At 45.9% G+C, this 19,448-nt stretch overlaps 1 protein-coding gene across 1 annotated transcript in view; it reads left to right on the top strand.

Annotated features, from left to right (window-relative positions):
• LOC106596072 (juxtaposed with another zinc finger protein 1) overlaps window positions 1–18,825 on the top strand; it is a 46,539-nt gene extending 27,714 nt beyond the window's left edge. The window contains exons 2-5 of the mRNA XM_082959631.1: window positions 9,544–9,616; window positions 11,706–11,908; window positions 12,828–12,997; window positions 16,761–18,825. Coding sequence (XP_082815757.1) covers window positions 9,544–9,616; window positions 11,706–11,908; window positions 12,828–12,997; window positions 16,761–16,934 — 620 coding nt within the window. The 3' untranslated portion in view covers window positions 16,935–18,825. The remainder of the gene's footprint in view (window positions 1–9,543; window positions 9,617–11,705; window positions 11,909–12,827; window positions 12,998–16,760) is intronic.
• The last annotated feature ends 623 nt before the right edge of the window (window positions 18,826–19,448 follow it).

The raw sequence follows: 19,448 nt of genomic DNA, 5'->3' as shown, positions 1-19,448 counted from the left end.
TTTGGTCACTTTTGAATGCTGGCGGTGCTTTCACTCTAGTGGTAGCATGAGACGGAGTCTACAACCCACACAAGTGGCTCAGGTAGTGCAGCTCATCCAGGATGGCACATCAATGCGAGCTATGGCAAGAAGCTTTGCTGTGTCTGTCAGCGTAGTGTCCAGAGCATGGAGGCGCAACCAGGAGACAGGCCAGTACATCAGGAGACGTGGAGGAGGCCGTAGGAGGGCAACAACCCAGCAGCAGGACCGCTACCTCCGCCTTTGTGCAAGGAGGAGCAGGAGAAGCACTGCCAGAGCCCTGCAAAATGACCTCCAGCAGGTCACAAATGTGCATGTGTCTGCTCAAACGGTCAGAAACAGACTCCATGAGGGTGGTATGAGGGCCCGACGTCCACAGGTGGGGGTTGTGCTTTACAGCCCAACACCGTGCAGGACGTTTGGCATTTGCCAGAGAACACCAAGATTGGCAAATTCGCCACTGGCGCCCTGTGCTCTTCACAGATGAAAGCAGGTTCACACTGAGCATGTGACAGACGTGACAGAGTCTGGAGACGCCGTGGAGAACGTTCTGCTGCCTGCAACATCCTCCAGCATGACCGGTTTGGCGGTGGGTCAGTCATGGTGTGGGGTGGCATTTCTTTGGGGGGCCGCACAGCCCTCCATGTGCTCGCCAGAGATAGCCTGACTGCCATTAGGTACCGAGATGAGATCCTCAGACCCCTTGTGAGACCATATGCTGGTGCGGTTGGCCCTGGGTTCCTCCTAATGCAAGACAATGCTAGACCTCATGTGGCTGGAGTGTGTCAGCAGTTCCTGCAAGAGCAAGGCATTGATGCTATGGACTGGCCCGCCCGTTCCCCAGACCTGAATCCAATTGAGCACATCTGGGACATCATGCCTCGCTCCATCCGACTGTCTAGGAGTTGGTGGATGCTTTAGTCCAGGTCTGGGAGGAGATCCCTCAGGAGACCATCCGCCACCTCATCAGGAGCATGCCCAGGCGTTGTAGGGAGGTCATACAGGCACATGGAGGCCACACACACTACTGAGCCTCATTTTGACTTGTTTTAAGGACATTACATCAAAGTTGGATCAGCCTGTAATGTGGTTTTCCACTTTAATTTTGAGTGTGACTCCAAATCCAGACCTCCATGGGTTGATAAATTGGATTTCCATTGATTATTTTTGTGTGATTTTGTTGTCAGCACATTCAACTATGTAAAGAAAAAAGTATTTAATAAGATTATTTCTTTCATTCAGATCTAGGATGTGTTTTTTAAGTGTTCCCTTTATTTTTTTGAGCAGTGTATGTACATGAATGTATAGTTAAAGTGACTATGCACATATGATAAACAGAGAGTAGCAGCAGTGTGAAAAGAGGGGTTGAGGGGGGCACACAATGCAACTAGTCCAGGTAGCCATTTGATTACCTGTTCAGGAGTCTTAGGGGTAAAAACTGTTGAAGCTTTTTTGTCCTAGACTTGGCACTCTGGGTACCGCTTGCCATGCGGTAGTAGAGAGAACAGTCTATGACTGGGGTGGCTGGAGTCTTTGACAATTTTTAGGGCCTTCCTCTGACACCGCCTGGTGTAGAGGTCCTGGATGGCAGGCGCTTAGCCCGAGTGATGTACTGGGCCGTACGCACTACCCTCTGTAGTGCCTTGCGGTCAGAGGCCAAGCAATTGCCGTACCAGGCAGTGATGCAACCAGTCAGGATGCTCTCGATGTTGCAGCTGTAGAACCTTTTGAGGATCTCAGGACCCATGCCAAATCTTTTTCGTTTCCTGAGGGGGAATAGGCTTTGTCGTGCCCTCTTCACGACTGCCTTGGTGTGTTTGGACCATTCTAGTTTGTTGTTGATGTGAACACCAAGGAACTTGAAGCTCTCAACCTGCTCCACTACAGCCCCGTCGATGAGAATGGGGGCGTGCTCGGTACTCCTTTTCCTGTAGTCCACAATCATCTCCTTAGTCTTGGTTACGTTGAGGGATTGGTTGTTATTCTGGCACCACACGGCCAGGTCTCTGACCTCCTCCCTATAGGCTGTCTCGTCATTGTCTGTGATCAGGTCTACCACTGTTGTGTCGTCTGCAAACTTAATGATGGTGTTGGAGTCGTGCCTGGCCATGCAGTCGTGGGTGAACATGGAGTACAGGAGGGGACTGAGCACGCACCCCAGTGGAGCTCCAGTGTTGAGGATCAGCGTGGCTGATGTGTTGCTACTTACCCTCACCACCTGGGGGCGGCCCGTCAGGAAGTCCAGGATCCAGTTGCAGAGGGAGGTGTTTCGTCCCAGGATCCTTAGCTTAGTGATGAGCATTGAGGGTACTATGGTGTTGAACGCTGAGCTGTAGTCAATGAATAGCATTCTCACATAAGTGTTCCTTCTGTCCAGGTGGGAAAGGCAGTGTGGAGTGCAATAGAGATTGCATCATCTGTGGATCTGTTTGGGCGGTATGTAAATTGGAGTGGGTCTAGGGTTTCTGGGATAATGGTGTTGCTGTGAGTCATTTACCAACCTTTCAAAGCACTTCATGGCTACGGATGTGAGTTCTACGGGTCTGTAGTCATTTAGGCAGGTTGCCTTTGTGTTCTTGGGCACATGGACTATGGTAGTCTGCTTGAAACATGGTGGTATTACAGACTCAATCAGGGACATGTTGAAAATGTCAGCGAAGACACCTGCCAGTTGGTCAGCACCTGCCCAGAGCACACGTCCTGGTAATCCGTCTGGCTCCGCAGCCTTGTGTATGTTGACCTGTTTAAAGGTCTTACTCACGTCGGCTACGGAGAGCATGATCACACAGTCGTCCGGAACAGCTGATGCTCTCATGCATGCCTCAGTGTTGCTTGCCTCGAGCGAGCATAGAAGTGATTTAGCTCGTCTGGTAGGCTCGTGTCACTGGGCAGCTCGCAGCTGTGCTTCCCTTTGTAGTCTGTAATAGTTTGCAAGCCCTGCCACATCTGACGAGCGTCGGAGCCGGTATAGTATGATTCAATCTTAGCCCTGTATTGACACTTTGCCTGTTTGATGGTTCGTCGCAGGGCATAGCAGGATTTCTTGTAAGCTTCCGGGTTAGAGTCCCGCACCTTGAAAGCGGCAGTCACTGTTGGGACGACGTCCTCGATGCACTTATTGATAAGGCCAGTTACTGATGTGGTGTAATCTTCAATGCCATCGGAAGAATCCCGGAACATGTTCCAGTCTGTGCTAGCAAAACAGTCCTGTAGTTTAGCATCTGCTTCATCTGACCACTTTTTTATAGACCGAGTCACTGGTGCTTCCTGCTTTAATTTGTGCTTGTAAGCAGGAATCAGGAGGATAGAGTTGTGGTCGGATTTACCAAATGGAGGGCGAGGGAGAGCTTTGTACACGTCTCTGTGTTTGGAGTACAGGTGATCTAGATTTTTTTTCCCCCTGGTTGCACATTTAACATGTTGATAGAAATTTGGTAGAACTGATTTAAGTTTCCCTGCATTAAAGTCTCCGGCCACTAGGAGCGCCGCCTCTGGGTGAGTGGTTTCCTGTTTTCTTATTTCCTTATTTTGTTATACAGCTGACTGAGTGCGGTCTTAGTGCAAGCATCTGTCTGTGGTGGTAAATAAACAGCCAGGAAATGTATAGCTGTAAACTCTCTATATACTCTACTTCAGGCGAGCAAACTCTAGAGACTTCCTTAGATTTCCTGCACCAGCTGTTTACAAATATGCACAGACCCCCCCCCCCCCCCCCCCCCGGTCATACCGGAGTGTGCTGTTCTATCTTGCCGGTGCAGCGTATATCCCGCTAGCTGAATATCCATGTCGTCATTCTGCCACGATTCCGTGAAACATAAGATATCACAGTTTTTGATGTCCCGTTGGTAGGATATTCGTGATCGTACCTTGTCTAATTTATTGTCCAATGATTGCACGTTGGTGAGTAATATTGACGGTAACGGCAGCTTTCCCACTCGCCTTCTCCGGGTCTCCTGACCAGGCATCCGGCTCTTTGTCCTCTGTACCTGCGTCACTTCCTCTTGCAAATAACGGGGATGTCGGTCCTGTGGGGTGTTTGGAGAATGTCTTGTGCGTCGTCTTTGTTGTAGAAAACATCTTTGTCTAATCCGAGGTGAGTGATCGCTGTCCTGGTTGTGACGGCTCCGCTGCTGAATGTGACGGCTCCGCTGCTGAATGTGACGGCTCCGCAGCTGGTTGTGACGGCTCCGCAGCTGGTTGTGACGGCTCCGCAGCTGAATGTGACGGCTCCGCAGCTGAATGTGACGGCTCCGCAGCTGGTTGTGACGGCTCCGCAGCTGGTTGTGACGGCTCCGCAGCTGGTTGTGACGGCTCCGCAGCTGGTTGTGACGGCTCCGCAGCTGGTTGTGACGGCTCCGCAGCTGGTTGTGACGGCTCCGCAGCTGGTTGTGACGGCTCCGCAGCTGAATGTGACGGCTCCGCAGCTGGTTGTGACGGCTCCGCAGCTGGTTGTGACGGCTCCGCAGCTGGTTGTGACGGCTCCGCTGCTGAATGTGACGGCTCCGCTGCTGAATGTGACGGCTCCGCTGCTGAATGTGACGGCTCCGCTGCTGAATGTGACGAATGTGACGGCTCCGCTGCTGAATGTGACGGCTCCGCTGCTGAATGTGACGGCTCCGCTGCTGAATGTGACGGCTCCGCTGCTGAATGTGACGGCTCCGCTGCTGAATGTGACGGCTCCGCTGCTGAATATGGGTTGTAGAAGAGTCTACTTGAGTAACTGGGATATGTTTGTTTTTTTCCCTACTAAACAACATAGGCCTAGTTGAATGTACTGTCTGTAAGTCACTCTGGATAAGAGTGTCTGATTAACACTTTAGCCTACTCTGAATAAACATAAAGACCTATAGCTATAGCCTATATGATCCATTACAGTACGGAGGGAATCATGGCAGTGAAGAGGGTTTCCTACTAAGGCTGGTGGTGCATCTGTTAGCCATTACCCCAGCACGGCTTCGACGTGTGTTTTGTGTGTGTGTGTTTTGTGTGTGTGTGTGTGTGTGAACACTGTGTGTGTGTGTGTGTGTGAACACTGTGTGTGTGTGTGTGTGAACACTGTGTGTGTGTGTGTGTACACTGTGTGTGTGTGTGTGTGTGACCACTGTGTGTGTACACTGTGTGTGTGTGTGTGTGTGTGAACACTGTGTGTGTGACCACTGTGTGTGTACACTGTGTGTGTGTGTGAACACTGTGTGTGTGTGAACACTGTGTGTGTGTGTGAACACTGTGTGTGTGTGTGAACACTGTGTGTGTGTGTGTGTGTGTGTGTGAACACTGTGTGTGTGTGTGTGTGTGTGAACACTGTGTGTGTGTGAACACTGTGTGTGAACACTGTGTGTGTGTGTGTGTGTGTGTGTGTGTGTGTGTGAACACTGTGTGTGAACACTGTGTGTGAACGCTGTGTGTGTGTGTGTGTGTGTGAACACTGTGTGTGTGTGTGTGTGTGTGTGTGAACACTGTGTGTGAACACTGTGTGTGTGTGAACACTGTGTGTGTGTGAACACTGTGTGTGTGTGTGAACACTGTGTGTGTGTGTGAACACTGTGTGTGTGTGTGAACACTGTGTGTGTGTGTGAACACTGTGTGTGAACACTGTGTGTGTGTGAACACTGTGTGGTGAACACTGTGTGTGTGTGAACACTGTGTGTGTGTGAACACTGTGTGTGTGTGTGTGTGTGTGTGTGTGTGTGTGTGTGTGTGTGTGTGTGTGAACACTGTGTGTGTGTGTGTGAACACTGTGTGTGTGTGTGAACACTGTGTGTGTGTGTGTGTGAACACTGTGTGTGTGTGTGTGTGAACACTGTGTGCGTGTGTGCGTCCACTGTGTGTGTGTGTGTGTGAACACTGTGTGCGTGTGTGCGTCCATGAGTGTGTTAGAGGGAGTGTTGTACTCTTACCACTATGTCCATCCACACACAGACCAACTCCTCTGACCAGACCCACTGTCCACTTTCACCATTCTGCACACACAGACCAACTCCTCTGACCAGACCCACTGTCCACTTTCACCATTCTGCACACACAGCCCAACTCCTCTGACCAGACCCACTGTCCACTTTCACCATTCTGCACACACAGCCCAACTCCTCTGACCAGACCCACTGTCCACTTTCACCATTCTGCACACACAGCCCAACTCCTCTGACCAGACCCACTTTCACCATTCTGCACACACAGCCCAACTCCTCTGACCAGACCCACTGTCCACTTTCACCATTCTGCACACACAGCCCAACTCCTCTGACCAGACCCACTGTCCACTTTCACCATTCTGCACACACAGACCAACTCCTCTGACCAGACCCACTTTCACCATTCTGCACACACAGCCCAACTCCTCTGACCAGACCCACTTTCACCATTCGGCACACAGACCGCAGGACCTCAGATGGGAAGATGGGGCAAAGGTACTAGGGTGTGTTTTGGTGCAGATGACACGTACCTACAGTGAGGGGAAAAAAGTATTTGATCCCCTGCTGATTTTGTACGTTTGCCCACTGACAAAGAAAGGATCAGTCTATAATTTTAATGGTAGGTTTATTTGAACAGTGAGAGACAGAATAACAGAAATCCAGAAAAACACATGTCAGAAATGTTATAAATTGATTTGCATTTTAATGAGGGAAATAAGTATTTGACCCCCTCTCAATCAGAAAGATTTCTGGCTCCCAGGTGTCTTTTATACAGGTAACGAGCTGAGATTAGGAGCACACTCTTAAAGGGAGTGCTCCTAACCGCAGCTTGTTACCTGTATAAAAGACACCTGTCCACAGAAGCAATCAATCAATCAGATTCCAAACTCTCCACCATGGCCAAGACCAAAGAGCTCTCCAAGGATGTCAGGGACAAGATTGTAGACCTACACAAGGCTGGAATGGGCTACAAGACCATCGCCAAGCAGCTTGGTGAGAAGGTGACAACATTTGGTGCGATTATTCGCAAATGGAAGAAACACAAAAGAACTGTCAATATCCCTCGGCCTGGGGCTCCATGCAAGATCTCACCTCGTGGAGTTGCAATGATCATGAGAACGGTGAGGAATCAGCCCAGAACTACACGGGAGGATCTTGTCAATGATCTCAAGGCAGCTGGGACCATAGTCACCAAGAAAACAATTGGTAACACACAACGCCGTGAAGGACTGAAATCCTGCAGCGCCCGCAAGGTCCCCCTGCTCAAGAAAGCACATATACAGGCCCGTCTGAAGTTTGCCAATGAACATCTGAATGATTCAGAGGACAACTGGGTGAAAGTGTTGTGGTCAGATGAGACCAAAATGGAGCTCTTTGGCATCAACTCAACTCGCCGTGTTTGGAGGAGGAGGAATGCTGCCTATGACCCCAAGAACACCATCTCCACCGTCAAACATGGAGGTGGAAACATTATGCTTTGGGGGTGTTTTTCTGCTAAGGGGACAGGACAACTTCACCGCATCAAAGGGACGATGGACAAGGCCATGTACCGTCAAATCTTGGGTGAGAACCTCCTTCCCTCAGCCAGGGCATTGAAAATGGGTCGTGGATGGGTATTCCAGCATGACAATGACCCAAAACACACGGCCAAGGCAACAAAGGAGTGGCTCAAGAAGAAGCACATTAAGGTCCTGGAGTGGCCTAGCCAGTCTCTAGACCTTAATCCCATAGAAAATCTGAGGAGGGAGCTGAAGGTTTGAGTTGCCAAACGTCAGCCTCGAAACCTTAATGACTTGGAGAAGATCTGCAAAGAGGAGTGGGACAAAATCCCTCCTGAGATGTGTGCAAACCTGGTGGCCCAACTACAAGAAACGTCTGACCTCTGTGATTGCCGACAAGGGTTTTGCCACCAAGTACTAAGTCATGTTTTGCAGAGGGGTCAAATACTTATTCCCTCATTAAAATGCAAATCATTTTCTAACATTTTTGACATGCGTTTTTCTGGATTGTTGTTGTTGTTATTCTGCTCTCATTGTTCAAATAAACCTACCATTAAAATGATAGACTGATCATTTCTTTAGTGGGCAAACGTACAAAATCAGCAGGGGATCAAATACTTTTTCCCCCCACTGTAGCTAATGTTGTCCATGGACAACATTGGGCCCCGTAGAATTACATAAAGAACACTTCATTGAATAAGATCTCTATGTTGGGCCCACCCACAGTGAACGCTCTCCAGAAAAGCTGCAGAAGTGGTTTTTATGAGGGGTCACAGGTCAGATCTAGTGTAAATCTGGGGCAACACCTCAGTGGGAGAGCTTTGAAGACGTTCACGGAGTGCTTCTGCTTTATAAGAATAAGTCAGTGTGACCTCAGGCGGATACCAGGGTGTGTTTTGGTACACACACATAACATGTTGCTTCTTGCTTTGCTCCTTTACTTGAACATGAAAAAGACTTGACTATGTGATCTAAAGACCCTCCAACTGCACTTAGTGTTATCTATTGATTAGATATGCCAGCGAGGCAAACACCATACACAGTGGCATATTGATACACTCTGAATCAGGCTGTTTAGTGCAGGGCTGGAACAAAAGCCTGTCCACTCAAAAGTGGTACTCCTGTAGTTTAGAAGAACCCTTCCCCTAAAGGCTGTGGTTGCTTGGCTGTGTTCCAAATGGCCTATAGGCGGAGCCCTATGGGCCCTGGTCAAAAGTAGTGCACGATATACTGAATAGAGTGCCATTTGGGATATAACCTTTGACCCTTGGGGCCACATGCTGCCAGTTTTTCTCTACTTGGCCACGGGGGGGCAGCACTTTCCCATAGCCCAGACCAGGCAGAGGCAAGGCAGGCACTAGGTAGGCAGGCAGGCACAGCTGGTGAGTGGCAGACACAGGGTGGTTTTATGGGGCATCTCCCCACTCCCACATGGCATGGCAGTGGGGAGGTTGTTTGAAGTTGGGCCTGGTTCACCTCAGGGTGTGAAGGGAGTGAGAGATGAGGGAGAGAGAGAGAGGTTGTCCGTTGTTTGGCAGCACTGCAGAGCCGAGCCAAACGTCTGGAGCACAGCATGGGAAAGCACAGTGTGTGTGGAGTGTTGTCTGGTACTATGGGCAATATGGAGGCTGCATAGTTAAAGTTGAATCAGATCAGAAGACTTATGAGAAAGCCAGTGCCAGCCAGTGCCATGGAAGACTTCATTAAATACGTCGTATAGCCTAGATTAGACCCAGCCTTCTTTGTTGTGAGTTTTTAATAAAAAGCAAATTTATCTAGTTTGTTGATGAGATGTGAGAGAGGGGTTTGGATACGAGGTGGTTTGTGGACGATCTCCAGCGGTGCTTAGCTTGAGGACGACGACTAGTCTAGACGGCGCCCATGACATCATTCGTTAAACATCGTCACACTAGCTAGCTACTGTTGTTTTGGTGAGTGACACACACCCAGTCCGCACACACAACCACTCCTGCCCCTCTTGACCACATGCAATTGTTATGAAGACTGTGTAGTGGCACCTTTGTGGCTGTGTGTGTGTCATGTCTGCTGTTATATGATTAGACTAACCTCTCTCTCCCTCCACCTCTCTGTCTCTCCCCTCTGTCTCTCGTCAGACACAGATCCTCATCAGTTGGAGAAACAGGAGCAGCAGCAGCCCACATATGTTGCCCTCAGCTACATCAACAGGTGAGCAGGCTACTAGCCTAACCTATACTTAACAAAAATATGTATGCAACAATTTCAAAGATTTTGCTGAGTTATAGTTCATTAAAGAAAATCAGTCAATTAATATAAATAAATGAGGCCCTAATCTATGGATTTCACATGACTGGGCAGGGGATCAACCATGGGTAGGCCCACCCACTGGGGAGCCAGGCCCACCCAATGGGGGCCCAGCCAATCAGAACCAGTTTTTCCCCACAAAAGGGCTTTATTACAGATGGAAATACTCCTGAAGAATTCTATTTGTTCAGTGTATATACCAATCAGACCTTTAACCATGTCTCAAAGGATCATGGTTCTGAAATCCCTAATGAACGGTATTCTTATGGTTCAGTTTAAACTGTCCTAACTCTGACCAGAAAAGGCATGAATGACCAAATGTCATCAGTAAATAGTAGATTAAACTGTTATCTCAGTATGACCGTGTGGAGGTTTGTGTTTGAGGTCTAAGTCCATGCAACAGTAGAGGTGTGACGGAGGTAAGAACATGCCTTAAGCTCACTCCACAGCTAGCCTGAAGTGTGTGTGTGTGTGTGTGTGTGTGTGTGTGTGTGTGTGTGCAGTTCCATCTAGCAGCAGTCAGCCTCATCTGGTGGATAAGTCAGTTTAATTGTGTTAGCGTTGGGTAACAGGATGTTATATAGTCCTGGGTCCTACATTACTAGACCAAGATGACGTTTCAATCTCATCCCAGTTCTCCATTCAATCACCATATCAAAGAGGTTTAAAGGGCTGAGGCACTCTGAGGCAGCAGTGTGACTGTATAATAGAGGGACTAGCTACCACTGTCTGTCACCCTGTCTTTAGACACACATCTTGATGTGGTTTCAGCTTTCAGCTGTTCATTTCACTTCTGCTTTAACAGTGTCTGTGTGAACATTTCAATTTTATGACTTACGTTTACAGAATATTTTACAATGTAACAATGTTTAGTCTTAGATATAGGCCTTCTGTTAAACATGAAGTTTGGTCAGAGATATAGGCCTACTGTTAAACATGAAGTTTGGTCAGAGATATAGGCCTACTGTTAAACATGAAGTTTGGTCAGAGATATAGGCCTACTGTTAAACATGAAGTTTGGTCAGAGATATAGGCCTACTGTTAAACATGAAGTTTGGTCAGAGATATAGGCCTACTGTTAAACATGAAGTTTGGTCAGAGATATAGGCCTACTGTTAAACATGAAGTTTGGTCAGAGATATAGGCCTACTGTTAAACATGAAGTTTGGTCAGAGATATAGGCCTACTGTTAAACATGAAGTTTGGTCAGAGATATAGGCCTACTGTTAAACATGAAGTTTGGTCAGAGATATAGGCCTTCTGTTAAACATGAAGTTTGGTCAGAGATATAGGCCTACTGTTAAACATGAAGTTTGGTCAGAGATATAGGCCTTCTGTTAAACATGAAGTTTGGTCAGAGATATAGGCCTACTGTTAAACATGAAGTTTGGTCAGAGATATAGGCCTACTGTTAAACATGAAGTTTGGTCAGAGATATAGGCCTACTGTTAAACATGAAGTTTGGTCAGAGATATAGGCCTACTGTTAAACATGAAGTTTGGTCAGAGATATAGGCCTACTGTTAAACATGAAGTTTGGTCAGAGATATAGGCCTACTGTTAAACATGAAGTTTGGTCAGAGATATAGGCCTACTGTTAAACATGAAGTTTGGTCAGAGATATAGGCCTACTGTTAAACATGAAGTTTGGTCAGAGATATAGGCCTACTGTTAAACATGAAGTTTGGTCAGAGATATAGGCCTACTGTTAAACATGGGAGTGGTTTGAATGAGTGATATACTCCGAGCATATGTTGTACAGTGACTTCAGTGATATACGTTTGTAACGGAGGAGGTTCTGTGAACAACCACGCTGGCATGATGAGACTAACCTTGCCTAAGCTCCGACTTATGTTAACTCCCTGAGCTAATAGCTAGGCTTTAGCTCAGCAGGCTAGCACACCCTTGTGGCGCGCAAACCGAGTCGGTCATGTATGATGTGTGGTTGTGTGTCCTCTCCTCTTCCCTCTCTCTCTGGCTCCTCCCTTGCCCAGGTTTATGACAGAGGCAGCGCGTCAGGAGCAGCCTGAGAGGCTGAAGAGGAAGGTGCACCCCAAGCTGTCTCAGTCTCTGACAGGCAGTCTCCCTCGTAGCAGTAACGTCTCCCCTCCTCCCAGACGCAGCAGTGGGAACCTCACCCCGCCTGTCACCCCTCCCATCACACCCTCCTCCTCCTTCCGTAGCAGCACTCCTACAGGTAGGTTACCGTGACAACAGAGTACAACACCGTCATCTAGGAGGCAGGTGTCAGTAGTTTATGTAATATGGATTATGTCACTTCATTGTCCCATATTTTGGTTTGGATCAGGAAATGCCTCTTAAGTTTCAGGAGAAGACATGGAGGTAATTCAGGGAAGTTAGGTGCTGTAATGTCTCACCGTAGGGTCCTTAGAGAAGCATAGAGGGTTGACTCTCTGTCAGTTGGTATAGTCATACACAGGGAAGGTACTGGGCTTATTTCATCAGAATCTCATCATTTTAAGTTGCCATGGTATTTGCTTACTTGTGTTCTTTGTTTGTGTCTTTCCCACGTTGCCACTTAGTAAGATATGCTGGGTTTTTCTCTCGTAGTTGCAGCTCCTTGTCTCTTTGGTTCTTGTGGTTGTGGAGCCAAATCTTATTTTGCATTGCCTTAACCCTGGGACCTTGTGAAATGGGCTAAATTCTTTCCCACAAAACAGCATTTTTTCAGTCTCTCCACAAACTTGGGCTCAGTAACAAGGCAACAGTAGAACCCTGTGGGAACCCTACAGCCAGAACACATGTGGAAGGCTTGAGTCTGAATCTGTCTCGGCACATCAGCCGGTCCAAAACCCTTGAGGCTAGGATGCCCATGCCAGCCATAGGATACGGCCCAAATGGCAGTCTATTATAGTGCACTATGGGCCTTATGGGCCCTGGTCAAAACTAGTGCACTATATAAGGAATAGGGTACCATTTGGGATTCAACCTTAGTCATTAACTGTGCTTGAATCAGAGCAGAGTACTGGAGCTGCTGAAATAGGAGTATTACTCAAATTGTTTATGGACGGCAGTAGGCACGTTTTATGACAAATCGTATTCTGATGTGTGTGTGTGTGTGTGCACGTACCTGTGTCTGTGTTTCTCCCCTCCAGGCAGTGAGTATGATGAAGAGGAGGTAGACTATGAGGAGTCAGACAGTGGTGAGTCCTGGACCACAGAGAGTGCCATCAGCTCAGAGTCTATCCTCAGCTCCATGTGTATGAATGGAGGAGAGGAGAAACCCTTCGCCTGCCCTGTGCCTGGCTGCAAGAAGAGATACAAGGTGGGCCAACCGCACTCAGTCCATGAATCAATACCATGTGTAAATGCTCTGACATGTGATCAGATGATTGCAACCAGATAATACAAGACGCATGTTATTACCGAGTGTAAATGGGGTCTCGTATCCTCTCCCTTGCACTGCCCCGTGAATAGAGCCAGGGGTATTCCTGACCACGTGACATGACCAGGAAAAGCCTCAAACAGCTTTTAACTAGAGCCCTGAGTTAAACTAAGAGCCAGAGTGTTTATTCATCAGGTCATGTGGTCAGGAATGTATCCTGTCTCTACCTACCTGTCTGTGAATATTGGCTAGATACATAGTCTATGCTTTCTGTTCAAGTGACTGCTTCTCCTTCTCATAAGACTCCAAATGAAAAGCATCCATTACCCTCGATGTTGGTTTGGTCCTAAACGGACCAAGGCTCTGCATGCAGATAAAGCAACAGCTCACGGCACAACGCCTCTCCCCTATTTGACCTAGATAGTTTGTGTGTATCTACTGATATGTATGCCACGTGTGCCTTTTTACAATGTTTTACTGTATGTAGTTCTGTCCTTAAGCTGTTCTTGTCTATTAATGTTCTGTATTATTATTTCATGTTTTGTGTGGACCCCAGGAAGAGTAGCTGCTGCTATGTGATGTCTATATAACGTCCCAGTTCAAACGGATAGCAAACAGCACCATCGACTTCCTGCTGTTGACAAAACAGGGTGTTACAGCATGTCAACATCTTGAAATGCATACATCCACGTCCACTGCAGTGATTTATGGACCTTTTCAAGGATTTTCCATTCCCATCTGGGTTGGCTGTGTGTCCGGGATAAATGGTGCTCAGCTTGAGAAGGTGGCATTGCTGACGTGAATGACAGGATTATGGCTGATGAGACAGTTAGTAGACTCTAGACCTCGTGTCAAAGTCATTCCACGTAGGGCTGAGTGCCTGCGGGTTTTCCCTCCTCCCCTGACCTCCCCTCACCTGATTGTCTAGGTCTTATTTGAAAGGAATAAAATAAAACCTGCAGACACCCTGCTGTACAAGAAACAGGATATATAGTTAGTAGTAGACTCTAGGCTGTACAAGAAACAGGATATATAGTTAGTAGTAGACTCTAGGCTGTACAAGAAACAGGATATATAGTTAGTAGTAGACTCTAGGCTGTACAAGAAACAGGATATATAGTTAGTAGTACTCTAGGCTGTACAAGAAACAGGATATATAGTTAGTAGTACTCTAGGCTGTACAAGAAACAGGATATATAGTTAGTAGTAGACTCTAGGCTGTACAAGAAACAGGATATATAGTTAGTAGTAGACTCTAGGCTGTACAAGAAACAGGATATATAGTTAGTAGTAGACTCTAGGCTGTACAAGAAACAGGATATATAGTTAGTAGTACTCTAGACTGTACAAGAAACAGGATATATAGTTAGTAGTAGACTAGGCTGTACAAGAAACAGGATAAATAGTTAGTAGTAGACTCTAGGCTGTACAAGAAACAGGATATATAGTTAGTAGTACTCTAGGCTGTACAAGAAACAGGATAAATAGTTAGTAGTAGACTCTAGGCTGTACAAGAAACAGGATATATAGTTAGTAGTACTCTAGGCTGTACAAGAAACAGGATAAATAGTTAGTAGTACTCTAGGCTGTACAAGAAACAGGATATATAGTTAGTAGTAGACTCTAGGCTGTACAAGAAACAGGATATATAGTTAGTAGTACTCTAGGCTGTACAAGAAACAGGATATATAGTTAGTAGTAGACTAGGCTGTACAAGAAACAGGATATATAGTTAGTAGTAGACTAGGCTGTACAAGAAACAGGATATATAGTTAGTAGTAGTCTAGGCTGTACAAGAAACAGGATATATAGTTAGTAGTAGACTCTAGGCTGTACAAGAAACAGGATATATAGTTAGTAGTAGACTCTAGGCTGTACAAGAAACAGGATATATAGTTAGTAGTAGACTAGGCTGTACAAGAAACAGGATATATAGTTAGTAGTAGACTAGGCTGTACAAGAAACAGGATATATAGTTAGTAGTACTCTAGGCTGTACAAGAAACAGGATATATAGTTAGTAGTAGACTCTAGGCTGTACAAGAAACAGGATATATAGTTAGTAGTAGTCTAGGCTGTACAAGAAACAGGATATATAGTTAGTAGTAGACTCTAGGCTGTACAAGAAACAGGATATATAGTTAGTAGTACTCTAGACTGTACAGGATATATAGTTAGTAGTACTCTAGGCTGTACAAGAAACAGGATATATAGTTAGTAGTAGACTCTAGACTGTACAAGAAACAGGATATATAGTTAGTAGTACTCTAGACTGTACAAGAAACAGGATATATAGTTAGTAGTACTCTAGGCTGTACAAGAAACAGGATATATAGTTAGTAGTACTCTAGGCTGTACAAGAAACAGGATATATAGTTAGTAGTACTCTAGGCTGTACAAGAAACAGGATATATAGTTAGTAGTAGACTCTAGGCTGTACAAGAAACAGGATATATAGTTAGTAGTAGACTCTAGGCTGTACAAGAAACAGGATATATAGTTAGTAGTAGACTCTAGGCTGTACAAGAAACAGGATATATAGTTAGTAGTACTCTAGGCTGTACAAGAAACAGGATATATAGTTAGTAGTACTCTAGGCTGTACAGGAAACATGACATATACAGTGCCAGTCAAAAGTTTGGACACACCTACTCATTCAAGGGTTTTTCTTTATTTTACTATTTTCTACATTATAGAATAATAGTGAAGACATCTAAACTATGAAATAACACCTATTGAATCATGTAGTAACCAAAAAAGTGTTAAAGAAATCGAAATATATTTGAGATTCTTCAAAGTAGCCACCCTTTGCCTTGATAACAGCTTTGTACACTCTTGGCATTCTGTCAATCAGATTAGTGGAACGGTATCAAATACATCAATCACATGGTTTCCAGGTGTTTGATGCCATTCCATTTCCTCTGTTCCAGCCATTATTATGAGCCGTCCTCCCCTCAGCAGCCTCCTCTGAACTCAATATACTTTAAAATGAGTAAAACCATTTTGAAACTGCGTAAAAATGATATTGGACCTACATTCATATACAGTATCTTGACTGTGTCCAGCTCACTGATAATCACTACATTCATATACAGTATCTTGACTGTGTCCAGCTCACTGATAATCACCAATAAAAAATATAAGACAATGTTTTTGCAAATTTTTACAGAGAGGAAATATATTTTCAGTGCAGCCCCCGGAGAGCGTTGAAGACCGAATGCAGCCCCCGGGGCTAAATGAAATTGACAGCCCTGCTCTAGCCTGTACAGGAAGCACGCAGAGATGAAGGACGTTGTGTTGAGTTAGATCAGCTGACATAAGACATCTGGACAAAGATTCTTGAATCCTTTGTGAGATGGAGAAATAATCAAGTATATTTTTATTCTGTCACTGGGCTGTACAGTAAACATGCAAAGAGCTGTGTAGAGCGTTGAGTCAGGTTTAGTGTACTGAAGACATCTCTAGGTGAATCTAGGCTACTATAGTGTGGTGAGAGACTCATGACTGTTATAGGAGACTGATCCAGTGTTCTCCAAATCCAGTTGAAGACCCTGATTGGTTGAATGTGTGAATCAGGGCTAGATCAAAGGGCCCTGTACACACCCAGTAGCACCCCAGGACTGGAGTTGGCGAACACTGGACTAATTCAAACTTAGCTTACTCTGCCCTCTTCCACTCTGTACTGTACCCTCCCCCTCATTCAGAATGTGAACGGGATCAAGTACCACGCCAAGAACGGCCACCGGACACAGATCCGCGTCCGCAAGCCCTTCAAGTGCCGCTGTGGGAAGAGCTACAAGACGTCCCAGGGCCTGAGGCACCACACCATCAACTTCCACCCGCCAGTCTCCACCCACATCCACAAGATGCAGCAGTAGCACCGTCCCCGCAGAAATAGAATCACTTCAACATCATCCTGTTCTAGTGATTCTGTTTCTATGGACCCACCATCACCAGAAATGGCTGTGTCCCATTCCAAACACACACGCACTTTCCTTCTTCTTATTCCAGTACACTACTCTTTAATTGCATGCTTTAAAATTACCTTATTTGTATTTTAAATTTTTTGGAATGTATTTTCTTCACAGCTGTATACTTTTTCACATTTGAGCGATCATGTGTCTTTTTGATAATGTTTTTGGCACATAGGGCTTGCTGTTAAGATGATGCGTTTCAAAGAGAGCGTATTGCCACGTTCAAAACACCTCGGAACTCTCCGACTTCAGTGCAGGGATCTTTTTTTTGTGACTGGGAATTCCGAACGGTCATCCAACTCGGAATTCCAAGTCCGAAACTCTGGCATCTTTCTAGAGCTCTGACTTTCCCACCTGAAAATCACTGACGTCATGATTTGACCTGTTTTTTTCCCGCGAGTTCCCAATTGTCTTGAAAGCACCATGAGTCAAGGTTCACAGCCATGCTTCTGGGCTGTGTTCGGCAGAGCAAAACATGGTGGAACATTTACATACAGATATGTTGTGTACATCGCAACCTAATGAATTTGACTCGAGCGTTCAGGTAATGCTGTGTTTGAAAAGAAGGGGCATGAGAGTGGTGAGGCAAGGGGAGAAAGCAAGCATCACCATCACAAAATGGAGGCAAGAAAATCTGAATGTTTGTGAAAGCTGACGATATATTCCTGAAGGATGTATAAACTTTCATAATCAGGTAAAATAGTATGCTCTTATTTTTCTTGCCATGTTCTGTTCTGAAAGTGTAGTTTTATGATTCACTTTGCTAGGATTATCACTCAAAACTTGTTTTGTGTTTTAGAACTGACTCTCAGGTGGCAATTCACCACCAGCATTTCAGCACCACAATCCTGCCCGTGTGTTCTGATAGGATGCGTCCCAAACGGCACCCTATTCCCTATATAGTGCACTACTTTTGACTAGAGCCCTGGTCAAACAAAAGTAGTGCACTATATAGGGAGCCATTTGGGAAACACATAGTATTTTAGAATCAGCTGTTATGCTGTTCACTGGAATCTTGGGATTTGGTGTCACAGCAGTTCCCAGTTATCCAGAACCCTTCCATTCTAGGGTGCTGAGCAGTTATCTTCTTCGCCAAAGCCGTGTGAAGCATTTAAGCACTTTGTAGTAACCAGTTGCCAACAGAATTAGGATGGTTTTTGTTGCCAATAACTCTCTGCTGCTGCACACACCAACCTGACATGTAGCAGTCACAGGAACTAGAGAGAGCCAGACCGGAAGTACTCAACTTTTCCAAGGAGTTTAATTTTTTCAGATCTCCGGTGTTTCCTGGGGTGAGATTATGAATCTGGTTTGCCTTGAATTGTAGACCACAATATAGAGTTCCAATCCAGTAAGTATCTGTGTATAGCTTCATAGTGACTCTTCAGGAATGGCTAACTTGAGCTAGAGTAGACATTCTTGTCAAAATAAAAATGGCCAGATCTCAATTCTGGTCTATTTCTCCTCTTTTGTCCATCTAGCCTCTTAATGTAGTGTCATACTGGTGATCAGAGAGAGCAAGGAGCTAATCAACAACCCATCAAAACATCACTGCATGGAAATCAATGTCGTTATGGAACTACACTTTAAGGTGTGCGTCCCAAATGGTAGCCTATTCCCTCTATAGGGCTCTGGTCAAAAGTAGTGCATTAAATAGGGAATAGGGTGCCATTTGGAACACATTATATAGATGGTCATTGACAGTATATATGGAGGGAAGTATTTGATATTGTGTATAGTAAATGTATTGTCTCAAGTGCATTAAATTATATTTTCATATGTTTCTGGAGAATGACCCTTACTGTGTGTGTGTATTTATTTATTTAACTAGGCAAGTCCGTTTAGAACAATTTCTTATTTACAATGACTGCCTATCAGGGAACAGTGGATTAACTGCCTTGTTCAGGGGCAGAACGACAGATTTTTACCTTGTCAGCTCAAGGATTCGTTCCAGCTACCTTTTGGTTACTGGCCCAACGCTCTAAACCACTAGGCTACCTGCTGGTTACTGGCCCAACGCTCTAAACCACTAGGCTACCTGCTGGTTACTGGCCCAACGCTCTAAACCACTAGGCTACCTGCTGGTTACTGGCCCAACGCTCTAAACCACTAGGCTACCTGCTGGTTACTGGCCCAACGCTCTAAACCACAAGGCTACCTGCTGGTTACTGGCCCAACGCTCTAAACCACTAGGCTACCTGCTGGTTACTGGCCCAACGCTCTAAACCACTAGGCTACCTGCTGGTTACTGGCCCAACGCTCTAAACCACTAGGCTACCTGCTGGTTACTGGCCCAACGCTCTAAACCACTAGGCTACCTGCTGGTTACTGGCCCAACGCTCTAAACCACTAGGCTACCTGCTGGTTACTGGCCCAACGCTCTAAACCACTAGGCTACCTGCTGGTTACTGGCCCAAC

This window comes from Salmo salar, chromosome 02 (genome assembly GCF_965601325.2).
Source record: "Salmo salar chromosome 02, fSalSal1, whole genome shotgun sequence".
NCBI lineage: Eukaryota > Metazoa > Chordata > Actinopteri > Salmoniformes > Salmonidae > Salmo > Salmo salar.
Note: the sequence above shows the minus strand (reverse complement) of the source record. Positions and strands in the feature narration are given on the sequence as shown.